At 41.8% G+C, this 14,940-nt stretch overlaps 2 protein-coding genes across 3 annotated transcripts in view; both read left to right on the top strand.

Moving 5' to 3' along the window:
• Positions 1–1,607: 1,607 nt before the first annotated feature.
• g2e3 (G2/M-phase specific E3 ubiquitin protein ligase) lies at positions 1,608–10,006 on the top strand. Its single transcript, XM_017440396.3, has 17 exons — positions 1,608–1,831; positions 2,720–2,788; positions 3,165–3,262; positions 3,755–3,856; positions 4,069–4,193; positions 4,455–4,623; positions 5,031–5,137; positions 5,285–5,401; positions 5,879–6,003; positions 6,086–6,179; positions 6,254–6,424; positions 6,513–6,661; positions 7,875–8,059; positions 8,140–8,312; positions 8,446–8,485; positions 8,601–8,772; positions 9,513–10,006. Exons 2-17 carry the CDS (start codon positions 2,737–2,739, stop codon positions 9,779–9,781), a joined length of 2,148 nt encoding a protein of 715 aa, XP_017295885.1. The 5' UTR covers positions 1,608–1,831; positions 2,720–2,736; the 3' UTR covers positions 9,782–10,006.
• Positions 10,007–11,446: 1,440 nt separating this feature from the next.
• scfd1 (sec1 family domain containing 1) overlaps positions 11,447–14,940 on the top strand; it is a 22,002-nt gene continuing 18,508 nt past the window's right edge. The window contains exons 1-4 of one of the 2 annotated variants that reach the window (XM_017440404.3): positions 11,447–11,553; positions 12,510–12,580; positions 12,672–12,760; positions 13,792–13,882. In XM_017440404.3, coding sequence (XP_017295893.1) covers positions 11,523–11,553; positions 12,510–12,580; positions 12,672–12,760; positions 13,792–13,882 — 282 coding nt within the window. In that variant the 5' untranslated portion in view covers positions 11,447–11,522. Of the gene's footprint in view, positions 11,554–11,591; positions 11,740–12,509; positions 12,581–12,671; positions 12,761–13,791; positions 13,883–14,940 lie in introns of those variants that run through there. The other variant, XM_025002584.2, reaches the window with a different exon arrangement.

Raw genomic sequence — 14,940 nt, 5'->3', positions numbered from 1 at the left:
CCAAAGGACAGGGAGGAGGGGGTTGATCCATGAAGATTTCTGCAGAACTTTAACTAAATATATGACGACACATTTGAAAAGTGCAAACGCTTTGGAATACTAATAGACAGTTCCGATATTTGTTTTTAAACTTTTTGTTCTGTTTATGAAAATAAAAATAATTCTGTCCCCAAGTTCCAAACAAAAACACCCGCAGTTCCACACCGCGCCACCAGGGGGCGGAAACTACCCGATAGAGGCCGAATCAAAACACAGAGAAAGAACATCCTCACCGTGGCTATAAAGTTCCCCAAACATTTTTATAAACCAGTCCAACAAAGGATCAGAGTTTAACAGCGACTGGAGAATATGGAAACTTATTTCTGCCACAAAAAAGATCCTTTAAATCATGAGACACCTGCTGAAAATTATGACTTTAAGGCTTCATGGTCAAAGTTATAAGATAGTATATCAGAATGACTTTATATATATATATATATATATATATATATATATATATATATATATATATATATATATATATATCACTTCAAGCTTGGCTCCTCTCTACCAGAGGTCTGGGCTCTTCAGGGTTCTGTTCAGGATCTTAGCTGTTCCTAGGACTGGGCTCTTCTGGACTGAGATCTCTGAGGTTCTTCCTGGGATCTGTTGGAGAACCTCTTCCAGTTTGGGGGTCTGATGACCTCTGGTACCACTGAGGCCTTGACTCTGTTTCCTCTTTCAGCTCTTGGTGTTTCTCCAGCTTCTTCTGATGTTACAGTCGCTGATAGATGACTGCTACATCTATCACCTCTGCTTTCTTCTGGATCTTATCTGTCACCACAGTGTCTGGTTGGTCAGCCATCAGCTGTTAGTCCGTCTGGATCTGGAAGTCCCACAGGATCTCCACCACCTTAGGTGGAGTCTCCCACTGTGACTGTGGGACTTCCAGCCCAGACTCGGTACAGATGTTCCTGGACTCTATTCCAGCTGTTTGGTTATGGCGTTCCATCGTGCTGGACTGTCTCAGGGACATCTCTGCATAGCCACCATCTTGGATCCTGTATGTGTTTAATACAAATATATCAAGTTGCTTTGTTTCAGTGTAAAATAGGAAATATTTATTATTATTACTGTTTACATGGTTACTCTATATTTCCACTATTTTTCTTGTGCATTTGGTTTAAACTATAAATTCACTTGCTGAGGGACGAGTTCTGATCTTTTCTATTCTGTTCTATTAAACCAAATCCAAGACAAGTTAAACCTAGATAATCAGCAAATCCTAGTTTGATCCCTAATGGGAAAAAAAAACCCTCTGTACGGAAAAAACTGAATGTGCAAAAGTATTTTTTTCCAGGTGGTTGATGAAGCTGCAGTTTCTGTTGAGCCCTAAAGATGGCGGTAATTTAATCTTCAGGAAACAAGCTGCCGTAAAAAAACACACAAAGAAGAACAAATCAGGCGAAAAATAATAATAATAAGTGAAACATTAACGCTGCTTCTCTTATTATTTGGAGTATTTGAAATCTGTATCTTCTATAAAGAATAAAAGAGACTTTTAAACCGCTGTCTGGAGTGAAAAAAAGAAAAGAAGAAGAAAAACCGGAACCGGAAATGAGGCTCTTTTGTTTTGAAAGAGGGAAATTTAAAAGTGAATGGCGTTAGACGTAAACAGAAAAACACAGGGTATAAATTCACAAAAAGGGATTTAAATATGAAAGGAAACTAAAATTCTGCTCTTTGGATTGTAATTTAGGTTTATGGACAAACATTTAATCGGTTTTATTTTACATTTAATGCAGATTTTATTTCCTTTTTAACGTTTGAAGAACACGTCCGTGAACGCACCGTGAGTTTATTTTAAGTTTCTTTGTTAAAATATGAACTCTATATAATATTATATTTTACCTTTTTCTCACATCATATAGTTTTTAATCGCGTAAAAATGCTGCATAAAGTTAGTTTTATTATTGCTGTTCATGTTTGTTACCAGATGATAAAGAAGTTAAAAATAATCTGATACTTTTCGGTTCATAAACTAATTTTCTTTAATATTTGGAAAGAAGATTTCCATATTTTATTATTTATTTTATTCTCAGAGAAGTCAAAATCTTTGGCCTTTTGTTTCTAAGATAAAAAAACATTTTTTAAACTACGTTTACATTTTTTAATCCATTTTTTCTCCTGAACAGCAGAACTGAGTTAAAATAACTTGTTTAAATATTTGTTGCTTTTTCAATTATTTGTTTTAATCAGCTGTGTTTGGTGCCTTTAAAAATAAATATTCTCTCAGGTATTAATATGGATATAAACTCTGTCACCTGGACATTTAGGGACAGATAATAAAAGCAACAATAAAAAGTTTAGTTCAGAGTTATAAATAGTTTTGTTTTAAAATGCAATTTACTGAAAATTTTGTTTTTATTTAGATAAAACGACAAAATAGTCAGTAAATGATCAAATAAAATGTAAAAAGTTTTGTTCAGAGTTCTGTGAAAACTGAAAACTGTTAAATTCCTCCAATTACAGTAAAAAACTTGAGTCTTTCAGTAAAAATGGTTCATCTCTGGCTCCTCAGTCGCACAAATACAGTTCATTAGAAATGTATTTATTGTTTAGAAGCTAAAATCTGCTGTGAAACACATAAGAGCGGTGTGGAGTGATGTTTTATCCTCTTTGGAGGGAAACAAACTGAGTTTGAGTGTGACCTTTGACCCCTGTGGTCCTCGTTCAACAGGCTGGATTAAAACCAACATGAAGAAGAAGACGAGAAGGCTGCAGGTCGCTGAAACGCCTGAGGACGACTGTGAGTGATGTTCACTTTTAAACCTGTCGTCTGGTAAAACTTCTGCTTCATGGAAATGTCTGGATTCAGGATTGTTTTGGGGAAATGGTGAAAAGTGTCAATGCTTACGTGTAAAAACTGTTAAAGCTCTTGTTCCGTCATGTAACGTCCAACTCTTCGTGACTTTTGTTCAACTTTGAATGATGTTTAGGCTGAAAAGTATATCTGAGCCGCAGCTCCAAACAAGGCTCAGTCCTCCAGATTTTACAGATTTTATCTCCACCGCCGGACGATATAACTGCATGACAGGGCTGGGTAGAATTAAATCAACTCGCAGTAATCTTGTTTCATGTTGCGACGGCGGCGGTTAGTAACGGCGTGTTTTGTGTGCGTCCAGGCTGCGCTCTCTGCAGGTTCAGTGACGACGACCCGGCCATTTTTGGAGAAAAGGTCAAACTCAAAGAGCACAACCTGTCGGTCCACTACTTCTGTTTGGTAAGCCTGAGGGGAGGTTTGTTTCTCGAGAAGATCTGCATTTTTACAGGTTCCAACAAGCTTTTCTCACTCGGCCGTGCCTTTGATGTCCGCCTTTCTTTGGTTTAAATAATGAATATTTCCTGGGAAAGTGGTTCTATGATCAGATCCTCCCATCCATCACTGATGGCATCAGCCTGTAAACATCTGGACCTGAGGTTGTCCCATTCTGTCTGTTCAACAGTCCTGGATGGGAGCAGATGTTGCTCTAAAACCTGGACTAATGCACCCCCATACCATCAGAGAGGCAGGCTTCTGTTGCTTCTGGAACGTTTTTGAGATGTGAAAATGATTGAAAATGATTTTTATGTTTAGTTGTTTGATAAAATGGTTGTAGATAATTTTTCTGTTCAGTCTTGACGGGTTCATTATATTTTGATAAAACAATAACAAAGTTCAGGTGTCCTTTTTATAAAACCCAGAGTCTGATTTGAATGTAAAATGTTGCCTCAGCTGACGTCTTGTGGAGTTTACCAGCGAGGAGAGGAGGACGAAGGAGTCTTTGGTTTTCTGGTTGAGGACATCAAACAGGAGATCCGAAGGTCGGCTCGATTGGTGAGTTTATGGTTTAATAAAAGGAATACGGTCCTGTTTGTTTGTTTGTTTGTTGCACTGAGGCAAAACTAGGACAGTTAGCAAGATGACACAAAAATGATCCATCCTAATTTCATAAATGCTGTTTCCATTCGGAGGATTGGGTTGTTAATAGTTAGTGGAGACTGGTTTTGGTGAACGATGCCTGAGCCAGTCCTGTCTGTGTGATCCAGATGTGCTTCAGCTGTAAGAGGAAGGGGGCGTGCGTCGGCTGTAATGTCAGAAGCTGCAGGAAGATGGCGCACTTCCCCTGCAGCAGAAAAATGAAGTTCGTGTCACAGTTTACCGGATTGTTTCCGTGAGTCCAGTCTCAGTTCACTCCAAACATTCATACTGTAAAAAATAACTTATTTTAAACATTTATACATGAAAAAACACTTTGAGTAGTAAATGCAATTTAAAGTTTAATTGTTGAAAAGGCTCTTCAGAGCTCCTGGGCTCTCTGGAGTTGAAATATTTAATTTTTGTTGGTGTTAATTTTTAATTTTCCTGCAGAAATGTGTCTTGATCTGAAACGCAGTAACAATCATCATCTGAAAGTTTGAATCTGTGTCTCCAGGTCTTACTGTCCGGCTCACAGTCCCTCCCAGTCCTTGTCCGTGGGCTCAGACTTCAGTCTCCCTCAGTCCTGCTCCGTCTGTTTGGACTCCATCGACCCGGTTTTGTCTTACTCCATCCTCAAGTGTCCGTCCTGCCATGCCAGCTGGTTCCACAGGGACTGTGTTCAGGTGTCTGAACCCCCAAAATCTGATTTTACTGACAAGTTGCATTTTCTGTTAGATCAGTGGTGTCCAGTCCTGGTCCTGGAGGACCTGGAGGACCTGGAGGATCTGGAGGACCTCCATCCTGCAGGTTTCAGGTGTTTCTCTGCTCTGACTCACCTGATCTGAAGGACTGAGGGATGAACAGGTTTCTGCAGAACCTGCAGAGCTGCTGAGGAGCAGAGAAACACCTGAAACCTGCAGGATGGAGGTCCTCCAGGACCAGGACCAGATCTGGGCACCATTGAGTTAGACTTATAGAAAATAAAGCTAAGAATACAGAAACCACTCTTTCTATCCATAATAATAATAATAATAATATAAATAAATCCCCCTGAAGATGACTTCCTGGTTGTGTTTTCTGTGTGCGTCAGCGTCAGGCCCAAAGCGCTGGCCTCTTCTTCTTCAGATGCACTCTCTGTAACAACAAAGAAGACTTCCAGAAGGAGATGCTCAGGATGGGAATATACATCCCAGAGAGGTAACGCCATCATGTCGCTCTCATCTTTAAAACAACACTTGTAGGTTAGATATTTAAAACACGAGTTGGTCCCAAAAGATGCTGCTTCATATTCCCAGTGTAAGATCTTTAACGATGCCTGATTCCGATTTCTTTTCTCCTGTGCAGAGATGCATCATGGGAGTTGGAGGCAAACGCGTATTCGGAGCTGCTGGAGGTGTACGAGTGCTGCGACTCTCTGACCTGCCTCTGCAGCAACGGGCGCACATACAGTGCCAAGACCGGGTATGTGATCGTCTTCTTCCACCTACAGCTAAAGCTGTGAACCGTCTGAGAAATGTGAGCCCAGATGTGGTAAATTCAGCAGATTGGACATGATTTGGAACCTGTTTCTATATATATATGTCCCTTAGTGGACAGTGCATGTCAGAGCACAAAGCATGAGGACCAAAGGACTGTCTGACTGTCCAACCTCAGAGACAGGACTATATCTCAGAGGAACCATCAGGTTTTTGGTCACCTCCAGGTCCTGGAAATGTGTATGGACCCTTCCCCCAATCGGTGCCTTGATATAATCCTGTTTTGGAGGTCTACAGAACAGATAACCTGGCAGATAAGACCTTCAGTCCTGAAATATTTAGTTCACTCTGTTCTGATTTGTTTCTGACTGCTCAGCACTTTGGATCTTATCCTCACTGTTTCAAACCTTCTCTATCTGAAGAACAAGAATGAGCTCAGATGGATTATTTTCTGTGCTTTCAGCTGGTTTGAGGTGATCCGGTGCCGCCTGTGTGGGTCCACGGGGACTCACCGTAAGTGTTCAGGACTGAAGCTGGACACCACAGACTGGGCGTGCATCGACTGCACAAACGCTACCGACGGGAAAGGTCTGACTGATCATTGGTTTTATCTCCGCTGCTCTACAAGCTGGTGGAAATATAAACGAACTGTCGGTGTTTACTCCTCCAGCATCCTTGGTTACGTCACCTCAGGAAGGTCAGAGGAGAGGTCTCCTGTCCAAACGCCACATGTCTCCGCTCCCCTCGCCCATCAGCTGTAAAAGGTACGCAGATCCAGCTTCCCTGAGCGCCTTGCCAACATCAGCAGGGTTCCACTGATCGGGTCTGTCTCTTTCAGAGCGTGTCTACCTGTGAGGTCCGGATCACCTGAGGAGCTCCTTCAGTCCTTAGTCCCTCAGCTTCATCACGCCAGTGTTCAGGTGGAGGTAAATGGGGACCAGGCTCTGTCTGCCGGTCTGGACCTGGTCAGGAGGACTGACTTCGACCCCACACACGCTCTGTCTGTTAGGTCTGAAAACAAAAAAACAAGAATTTACCTGAGTTTGGATGTTTTTTTATGCTCGTCTTCTCTACGACTGTCCTCCATCTTTGTCCAGGTTCAAAGATGAGCAGCATACGGCGTTCTCCAGCAGCCATGAAGACGCATCCAGGAAGTACTTCCTGAAGCTGCTCGTCCAGCAGATCCAGGACTCTGTGGTGTTTGAGGGTCCAAATGGATCCAAATATCTGACTCTGGACTCTCAGGGTAAGAAGAATGTGTTTCCTGATAAATGATGTCTAACAGAACGTTGCGAGTCTTTCACAATAATTCAAACCTTCTTCACTTTACGACACTTTGTTAAGATGATAAATGATTTTTTTCTCATTAGTGTACGCTCAGAATCCTATTAAAACTGAATGTTATACAAGTTAATGAATTTATTACAAAATAAAATCTGGAAAATCCTGTTTCCGGGAGTTTTCAGACCTTTTTCCTTCACCCTGAATCGGAGCACGTTTGGAAGTAGATTCAGCCTCGAGTCCTTCTGAGGTCGGTCTGGTTGGATGGAAGCCATTTTCAGGTCGCTCCAGAGATGATCAGGTCAGGGAACTCGCCGGTCCTCTCTAAGACGTCCCCGGAGATGTCCTCGTCCTCGTCCCCGTCCCCTTGCTGCTTTTAAATGGTCCATAGAAATAAGACTGACACTGTCTGTAGAACAGGTTCTCAGCTTTGCTTTAACCCCAACCAGTCTCCCAGTCCCTGCTGCTGAACAGCAATCCCACACCATGATGCTGCCACCCCCATGCTTCACCGTTCAGGGTTGAGTCCAAACAGTTGGATTTCTCACAGCCTGAGAGTCTTTAAGCTTCCATAAAGGCCTGAAGTTCTGGTTCTGGTTCTGGTTCTGGTCCCACCTCCACCCAGGATCTCTGACGCTCAGTCAGACCATCAGGTTCTCGGTTACCCCCTTCTCACTGAGGCTCTTCTCCTTCGACTGCTCAGTGGGGCTGGGGGTTCAGTTCTTGGAGGAGTCCTGGTTTGGTTTCTCCGTTTGAGAACGAAGGAGGAACCTTCAGAGCGGCAGAGATGTTCTCCCTCCTGTCCTGTCTCTGAGCTCTGCAGTCCGTGCTTCCTTCCACACCATGATGCTGCCACCACCATGCTTCACTGTGGAGTGCTGTTGGCGGTTCCTTTGTGTTTTTCTTTTTAGGAGTTCTTCTAAGGCCTTTTACGTCTATTCAGTTTAATTTAGCACAGCTGAAGTCAAATTAAGGTGTAGAAACATCAGGAGGAACCTGAGTTAACTTTCACGTGTTGATGTGATAAAATGTGATATTTATTTTTTAATTAAATTTACAGAGTTTTAGAGATACTGAGTGTAAAACAATGTTTTTTCCTGCAGCTCACACCTTTAATCTTTCTCCACCCGGGTTCTTCAGATCAGTAAAGATGGACATGATCTCTGTTTGCTCCTCAGCTCTGCGCGACGACCTGTACTTTGACATCGGCTGCCTCTTGGCTCTCTCTCTGGTTTATGGCGGTCCACGGGTTGGTTTCTTCTCTCACGCTCTCTACCAGTGTCTGTTCAACTACCCGGCCAACTGCCCCCTCAACATCAGCGACATGACCCCGGAAACACCTTTCACCCTCCAAGTCAGGCGGGTGAGCCCAACACGGCGCCTCCCGACCCCGCAGCAGTACCCAGACCTTACCGGTGTTTTAAACTCGTTTGATGGTTTCAGATCGCGGAGGCCATCTCTGTGGAGGAGCTGAAAGAAGCCGCGGCAGCCAGCTGGGAGTACCTGGAGCTGGCTGGCTGCAACCGACCAATCAGCAGCCTGGAGGACAGAGAGGCGCTGGTGGAGGACTTGATCAGCTTCACCATGATCACACGGATGCAGCTCCCTCTGCAGAGGCAAGCAGTTTTTAAAGAAATGCATATCCCCCGCCACCTTTCATTTAATTAAAGATTTTAACAGGTTTTAACAGACCTGAATGTGAATTTGGGGCTGGTTTGATTAACGGACCGTGTCATTTTCATCCTGCAGGTTTCGGGAGGGGCTGCAGACGCTGGGTGTCTTCGATCAGGTGACTTTAACCTCCTTTTTGTTTTCCTGCAATGTTTGAGGACTTGCCAGCATGCCGCTGCGTGTTGCTGTTTCTGTCTGACACCAGACGTAAAGAGGAGTTTGATCTGCTGCAGGTTCAGCTCTTCCCGTCGGTCTTCTTCAGTGTTTTCTGCCAGGCTGCGGAGAACGTGACGGCTCAGACGCTCAGCTGTCTCTTCACCGTCAGCTTCTCTGAGCAGGAGGACAAACTGAAGCGAGAGACGCCTGTCGTCACCTTCTGGAGACACTTCCTGCTCGAGTGTGAAGGTAGACGGTTCATTTAAGAGAAGTTTTTAAACATATATGGAGAGAAATTAATCCAATACAAACCCAGACCTTAAATGGTGAACAAAAATAAGTTTTTTGTCCTTACATACAACTTTTTAATCCCAGTGGTCTCCAATCCTGGTCCTCAGGGCCTCCATCCTGCAGGTTTTCCTTGTTTCTCTGCTCCAACACACCTGATCTGAATCAACAGGTGATTAACAGGCTTCTGCAGAACATGAAGAGGTGATTTAACCACCGAACCAGGTGTGTTGGAGCAGAGAAACGGGTAAAACATGCAGGATGGAGGCCCTGAGGACCAGGATTGCCCACCTCTGTTTTAACCATAGCCTTGAAAACAGGTGGGATGTGCACGGATTGGGTTGCATTTTTACCCTCAGCTCCTCAGAGGCGCCTCCAACAACGCTGAGAGAAAATCTGTTCAAAATTCAAGTGATGGGACTTCATGTCTCTGCAGCTCACGTCATTAATAATCATATTTAACAGGAGCCTTTCTGAGTGTGAAAACCTTCACATTTTCTGAGTTTCAGGCTAAAAATCCTTTTATAAAAATTGAGTTTTGTTTCCTTTTTAAGGTTTGAGTTGTTTAACACATGCTCAGATTGTTTGATAGTTGTGTGAACACATTTATAAAATATATTATATTAAAGAAACCAAACATTGAGGATTGATGTTTCATTAAAAAGCAGCTGCTGGAAACACTTTGCCTTCCTCCTCCTCAGTTGGAAAGAGCTCCATCACCCTGCAGGACATCGTTCGCTTCTCCACCGGCGCCGGGGAGCTTCCAGCCCACGGCCTCGTCCCTTCTCCCTCCGTTTCCTTCCTCCACGGTCCCACAGAGGAGCCGAGGGACGAGGGGCTCTTTCCTCAGAGCAAGCCGGAGTCCAACACCCTCCTCCTGCCCGTCACGTCCTCCTACAAGGCCTTTAAAAGCTCCATGGAGCACGCCATCAGCCACCACTCGCACCTCCTCCCCTCAGAGTTGGAGTAGGAGGTCAAAGACAAACTTCCAGTTTTTTTGTTAAAGTTTTTGTGAAAAAGATTGTTTTTATAGCTGCCGCTGACACTGTTCTAGTCAGTTTGGTGTGCTGGTTTTTCTTTTAAAGTTGGGACAAAACTAAAATCAGAATTCAATGATTTGCAAATCTCATGAACCCATATTTTATTCACGTTTATCAAACGTTTAAACTAAATAATTGAACCATTTTCAGGTAAAAATCATTTAATTCTGAATCTGCTGGCAGCAACACGTCTCTTTACAGATGTTCCAGATGTTTCCCTCTTCTTCTCCCATCAGTCTGTAAACATCTGGACCTGAGGAGAGCAGCTGGAGGTTTTGGTTCATGAAATTTGGAAATCATAGCATTATTATTATTTTTTTACGTCCATACTTTTAGGGAATTATGGTTGTCTAAGCCAGACTGTAGTGGAGATATGTTTCATAAGAATGGTGAGTTTTGATGTTTTTCCAGTTATCTTAAGTGTTTGTAGCTTGTTGTTAAAGTTGAGGTTTGATTATTCAGAAGCTCTAAAACTACAGAAACTGAGAACCTGCAGAAATGATGTGGAACAGCAGTACGCTGATCAGTGACGGACGGTTTTTGATGTTTTCAGCTCCGACGAAGACAGATTCATTTAACTGCAGTTTTGAAAAGATTTCTAATTATCACAATGACGTTTATGTCAAACATCTTAAAAAAACAATAAATATTGTCACATTAATGTCATGTTCACCATAACTATCAGTCTCCATAGAGTGCAATTAAAAAAGTATTTATCATTTTCTGTTCTACAAGGAGTAGGAGGAAGCAAAAGTTTATTCTCATATCCATTAAACTGCTTTATCTCTGGATAAACATGCTTCTCACTGGGTTGTGTCTGTTGGAGACAGAAGTTGTCTTCAGAGTTGTGAAGTCAGAGGGCCTTGCTCTCCTGTTGCAGGAATCTTGTCTGTCTGGAATCAAAAAAGTGCCAAAGTCTCAAACCTGTCTCTGTTTAGAATCTGCAACAAAAGGGAGACTGTTTTGGGACGGTTCAGTGACTGACTGGAGACAAAAGATCTTGGTCAGATCTTCCAAATAATGTTATTTGTTATAATGTTATAATGAATAACTTTATTTAAGATGGTTCACTCAGATCCAGGGATTATTTTCTGAAGTTTCATTAATATTCGTCTGATGGTTCATGAGATATTTGGCTAACACACAAACAGGGTTGACTCCAGCAGTTAATGCTAAGATTTCACACAATGAAATATGTTGAGGATGACTCTCAGCTACTACCACACCAGATTTTAGCCCAATATCTGCAAAACTGACTGAATTGAGTTTTCTAAGGTCAGGTGACTGTGATGGCCATCTTGGTTTGGGTTTGCTCCAAAATCTCATTAGCTTTTAACGTACACCTAATGATTATTCTCTGAATGTTTCATTAAAATCATTATCCAATTAGATTACAGAAAACGGGACAGAGTGAGACCTCTTTATTATTAGTTAGGTTACAGAAAAAGGAACAGAGTGAGACCTCTTAATTATCAATTAATTTACAGAAAAAGGAACAGAGTGAGACCTCTTCATTATCAATTAATTTACAGAAAAAAGAACTGAGTGACACCTCTTCATTATCCAGTTGGATTACAGAAAAATTGACAGAGTGAGACCTCTTCCTTCTCACTCCTCTCTGAAAGCGCAGCTGCCACGTCAGGTGCTTCGTCATCGCAATCAACATAAAACATGGCGGCGTCTGTCCGTGAGAAGCAGACGGGTGAGTGAAAGCAGTTAATTTCCTCCCGTTAAAGGTAATTGTCAGCGGCTGTAACGAGCGGCAGAAGGCTTTCAATGAGCCCGGGTCTGACCGCGGACGTTTATCCGGCTGTATTTTAGCCGCTAACCAGCTAACAACCGACAAGCTTCAAGCTAGCTGCCCCGGGTCGGTCGAGCTGCTGCACAGGTGTTTCAGATTTACCTGCGAAACTCCTTTAATTACTTAGTTATTTGAAATACTCAGTGACTTAAATAGTTAACCGAACAGGTGATGGTTAGCCGTTCGGACTGGTTGTTTTGGACCGGAGGAGCTAAGTGTCGTTAGCCTCCTGCTAACTGTGAAAGTTTAATTTAAAATATTGGTTTTAACCTCTGACAGCCAAATATCTGTTTAAATACTGCGGCTACGAGTTGGGTAATAATACAACAAATTTAATAAAATCATTTCAATGCATTATTGTGTTAATAAAGGTCTTTTTTTAATTTCTTTGAAAAGATTTGTGTTTACTCTTTAATTTAATTAGAAAAAACAACATTTTCTGATTAATAAACCGAGATTCACTGAAGGCTGCAGGAACAGCTGAACTGGAACTGTTTGTTAAAACAAGGAGGAACAGAAACTGAAATCTGCTTGAAGCTAAAATGATCTAAATACAGCTAAAATTAGCAAAGGCATAACTAAAAGATAACATTTGTAAGACTGCAGGTAAACACTAAAATTAGCAGAACAGCTTCAATGAATGTAAGAGTAAAGAGTAAAAATTAGCAAAACTGTAGTTTAAAGTTAAATTAGCTAAAACTTAGATAAAGCTAAAATTAACAAACTTTGTAACTATAAACAGGACATCTGTGCTGTGATGATAAATCTCTTATTTATTGATAAAGTTTATATTGTTAAGCTGAATTGAATCGTCTTGTCTGCATGAAATAATATTTCTGATGTTTGTGTTTCTGCAGTCGCTTTAAAGCGTATGCTGAACTTCAACACTCCTCCTCTGAAGAACTCGTCAGCCGAGCCCGTATGGAAGGTAAAACTGACTCTGAATTCTCTCTTTATATGAGCACATGTTGAAGTCAGAGGTGTTTTTTTTATTAAACGTGAGTTTCTGTTTCTTTCAGGTGTTGATATACGACCGGTTCGGTCAGGACATCATCTCTCCGCTGCTGTCCGTCAAAGAGCTGCGGGACATGGGCATCACGCTGCATCTGTAAGACAATGTTTGCATTTTTACTGCTCAGCCCATCCATCCATCCAAACATCCATCCATCCATCCATCCATCCATCCACCACCTGTCGTGTCACGGCAGCAGCTTGAGCAGGAAGCCCAGACATCTCTCTCCACATCCACCTCTTCCTGCTCTTCCAGCTGAGAGACATTGTCTCTCCAGCGTGTCCTGGGTCTCCTCCCAGTTGGACATGCCTGGAACCCCTCTCCAGGGAGGCGTCCAGGAGACATCCTTACCAGAAGCATGAACCACCTCAGCGGGCTCCTCTCCTCGTGGCAGCTGCATTTTATTAATGTTAAAAAAGAAAAGGATCAGCACTTGATTGAGCTCAAAAGGTTCACTGAGCTTAACTTTTATTAGAACAATGAAGAACAGGAGAGAAGCTGATTGGAGACGGTTCAAACACCTGCATAACACATTAAAGGCCTGTTGTTACTTGAAGGAATGCATATCGCCCGCCACATCCCACGCCAGAGTTTTAAACTAGAATCTAGTTCTGTGAAGAGACGGAGTTGTTGTTATTTTAGTCAAACTTGAAAATGAGGAGATGTCAGTGATCTGCTGGTGCTCAGTCTGTGTTGAGGATGATGCTCGGCTACTACCACACCAAGGTTCAGCTCGACATCTGTAGAACTGACCGAGTTGTGTTTGCTGACATGGATCAGCCGAACTGAGGTGACTCCAAAGAGTAATCAGTTGTAGACGTACAGCTAATGATCACCTTCAGGGTTTCATTTAAATCCACACAGTGGTTCAGGAGATATTTAGCTAACAGAGACACGACCGTGTACAACAGTTATACTCACTAATATGTTTCTCTAACCTGTTCCAGAACCTGACCTGAAGAAACAAACAGGTGTCTGTACCTCAGTCCGTTCTACAAATAATGGGCTAAAATCTGGTGTGGAAGCAGCTGAGGAAAAACAAAGATGTTTTAGGGAATAATTATATTAATGTTTCTTTCCGCCTCGTGTGTTTAGGGTTGTGAACGCAGCTGTTTGTGTCCCTGCAGGCTCCTTCACTCTGACAGAGATCCTATTCCCGATGTTCCTGCCATTTACTTCCTGATGCCCACAGAGGAGAACATCGACAGGATCTGTCAGGTGATCTCACAAGTTGAACTAGAACGTCACCTTCTGACTGCTGGGAGGACGGTTCTGTTGATAAGAGGAGGGATCGTTGACCCAGAAGATCAGAGCAGTGAGGCTAAATAAAGACACTTAAAGTCCTCTTAGGAACAGATGTTTGTTTGTGTTTATCACTCATTTTACTCATTTTATTAAAACTGTTAATTATTTATCGAACTGTTTGGGTATTAGTGTAATGGTACACAAATCATGGTTTAAACCCCAAATATTTGTTTATTTCCAACTTATTTTCAACAAACAACAACTCTCCCAGAAGCAGAAACAGAAAAACAAACAACTGCAGGTTAAGGAGCTCTAACAGGATTTATTAACTATCAGTTTATCAGTAAAAAATAAAAATATCCTCATTGTACGGTCTAATTTATCACAACTGTGTCCTGCAGGCCATGGGTCAAACAAAATATTTAAACTCCAAAACTAAAAGATATGTAAAGAAATTAAAACAAACAAAACATGAGTGTTTAATTAAAAAAAGAACTGACCTAAACTATTGAAAATAAAAGGTAAGATAGAACTAAAAAGCATCTGAATGTGAAAACTAAACATTTAAACCTCTATTTTAAACTTTATAATATATTGAATTGTTTTATTTGGACTCACTGATTGAAACATTTTCTGTTTTTCTTCCATCAGTGTTTTATTTTCTGTGTTAACGGAGGATTTTATTTTTAATTTGATGGATTTGATCTATTTATTCTTTTATTAAACATTTGAGCCTAAAAAAAAGCATAAATCAACACAGAGTTTAATATTAACCTTTCTGTGGATCGTCCCAGCTGACAGATCCAAGAGTCCAGAAGTTTCCTTAGCTACGATAAAATAAAATAAAACAGAACCATGTGTTGGCTCACAGACAGGATGTGGATCAGGGCCTTAAGAAAGTCAGTTTTCGACTGATATTTACTTTAGTGGTGGGTGTGTGTGTCTCTCTCTCTCTCTCTCTCTCTCTGTGTCTCTCTCTCTCTCTCTCTGTGTCTCTCTCTCTCTCTCTCTCTCTCTCTCTCTCTGTGTGT

The sequence above is a fragment of the Kryptolebias marmoratus genome, linkage group LG10 (assembly GCF_001649575.2).
Source record: "Kryptolebias marmoratus isolate JLee-2015 linkage group LG10, ASM164957v2, whole genome shotgun sequence".
NCBI lineage: Eukaryota > Metazoa > Chordata > Actinopteri > Cyprinodontiformes > Rivulidae > Kryptolebias > Kryptolebias marmoratus.
This window is presented reverse-complemented; position numbering and strand designations above follow the sequence as displayed.

Excerpts from the sequence above, each read along its gene's own strand:
- g2e3 (XM_017440396.3), top strand. The coding sequence starts at position 2,737 with ATGAAGAAGAAGACGAGAAGGCTGCAGGTCGCTGAAACGCCTGAGGAC. Across the intron at positions 2,789-3,164 it reads TGAAACGCCTGAGGACGACT|GCTGCGCTCTCTGCAGGTTC; the intron begins GTGAGTGATGTT and ends GTGTGCGTCCAG. Across the intron at positions 3,263-3,754 it reads CGGTCCACTACTTCTGTTTG|CTGACGTCTTGTGGAGTTTA; the intron begins GTAAGCCTGAGG and ends ATGTTGCCTCAG.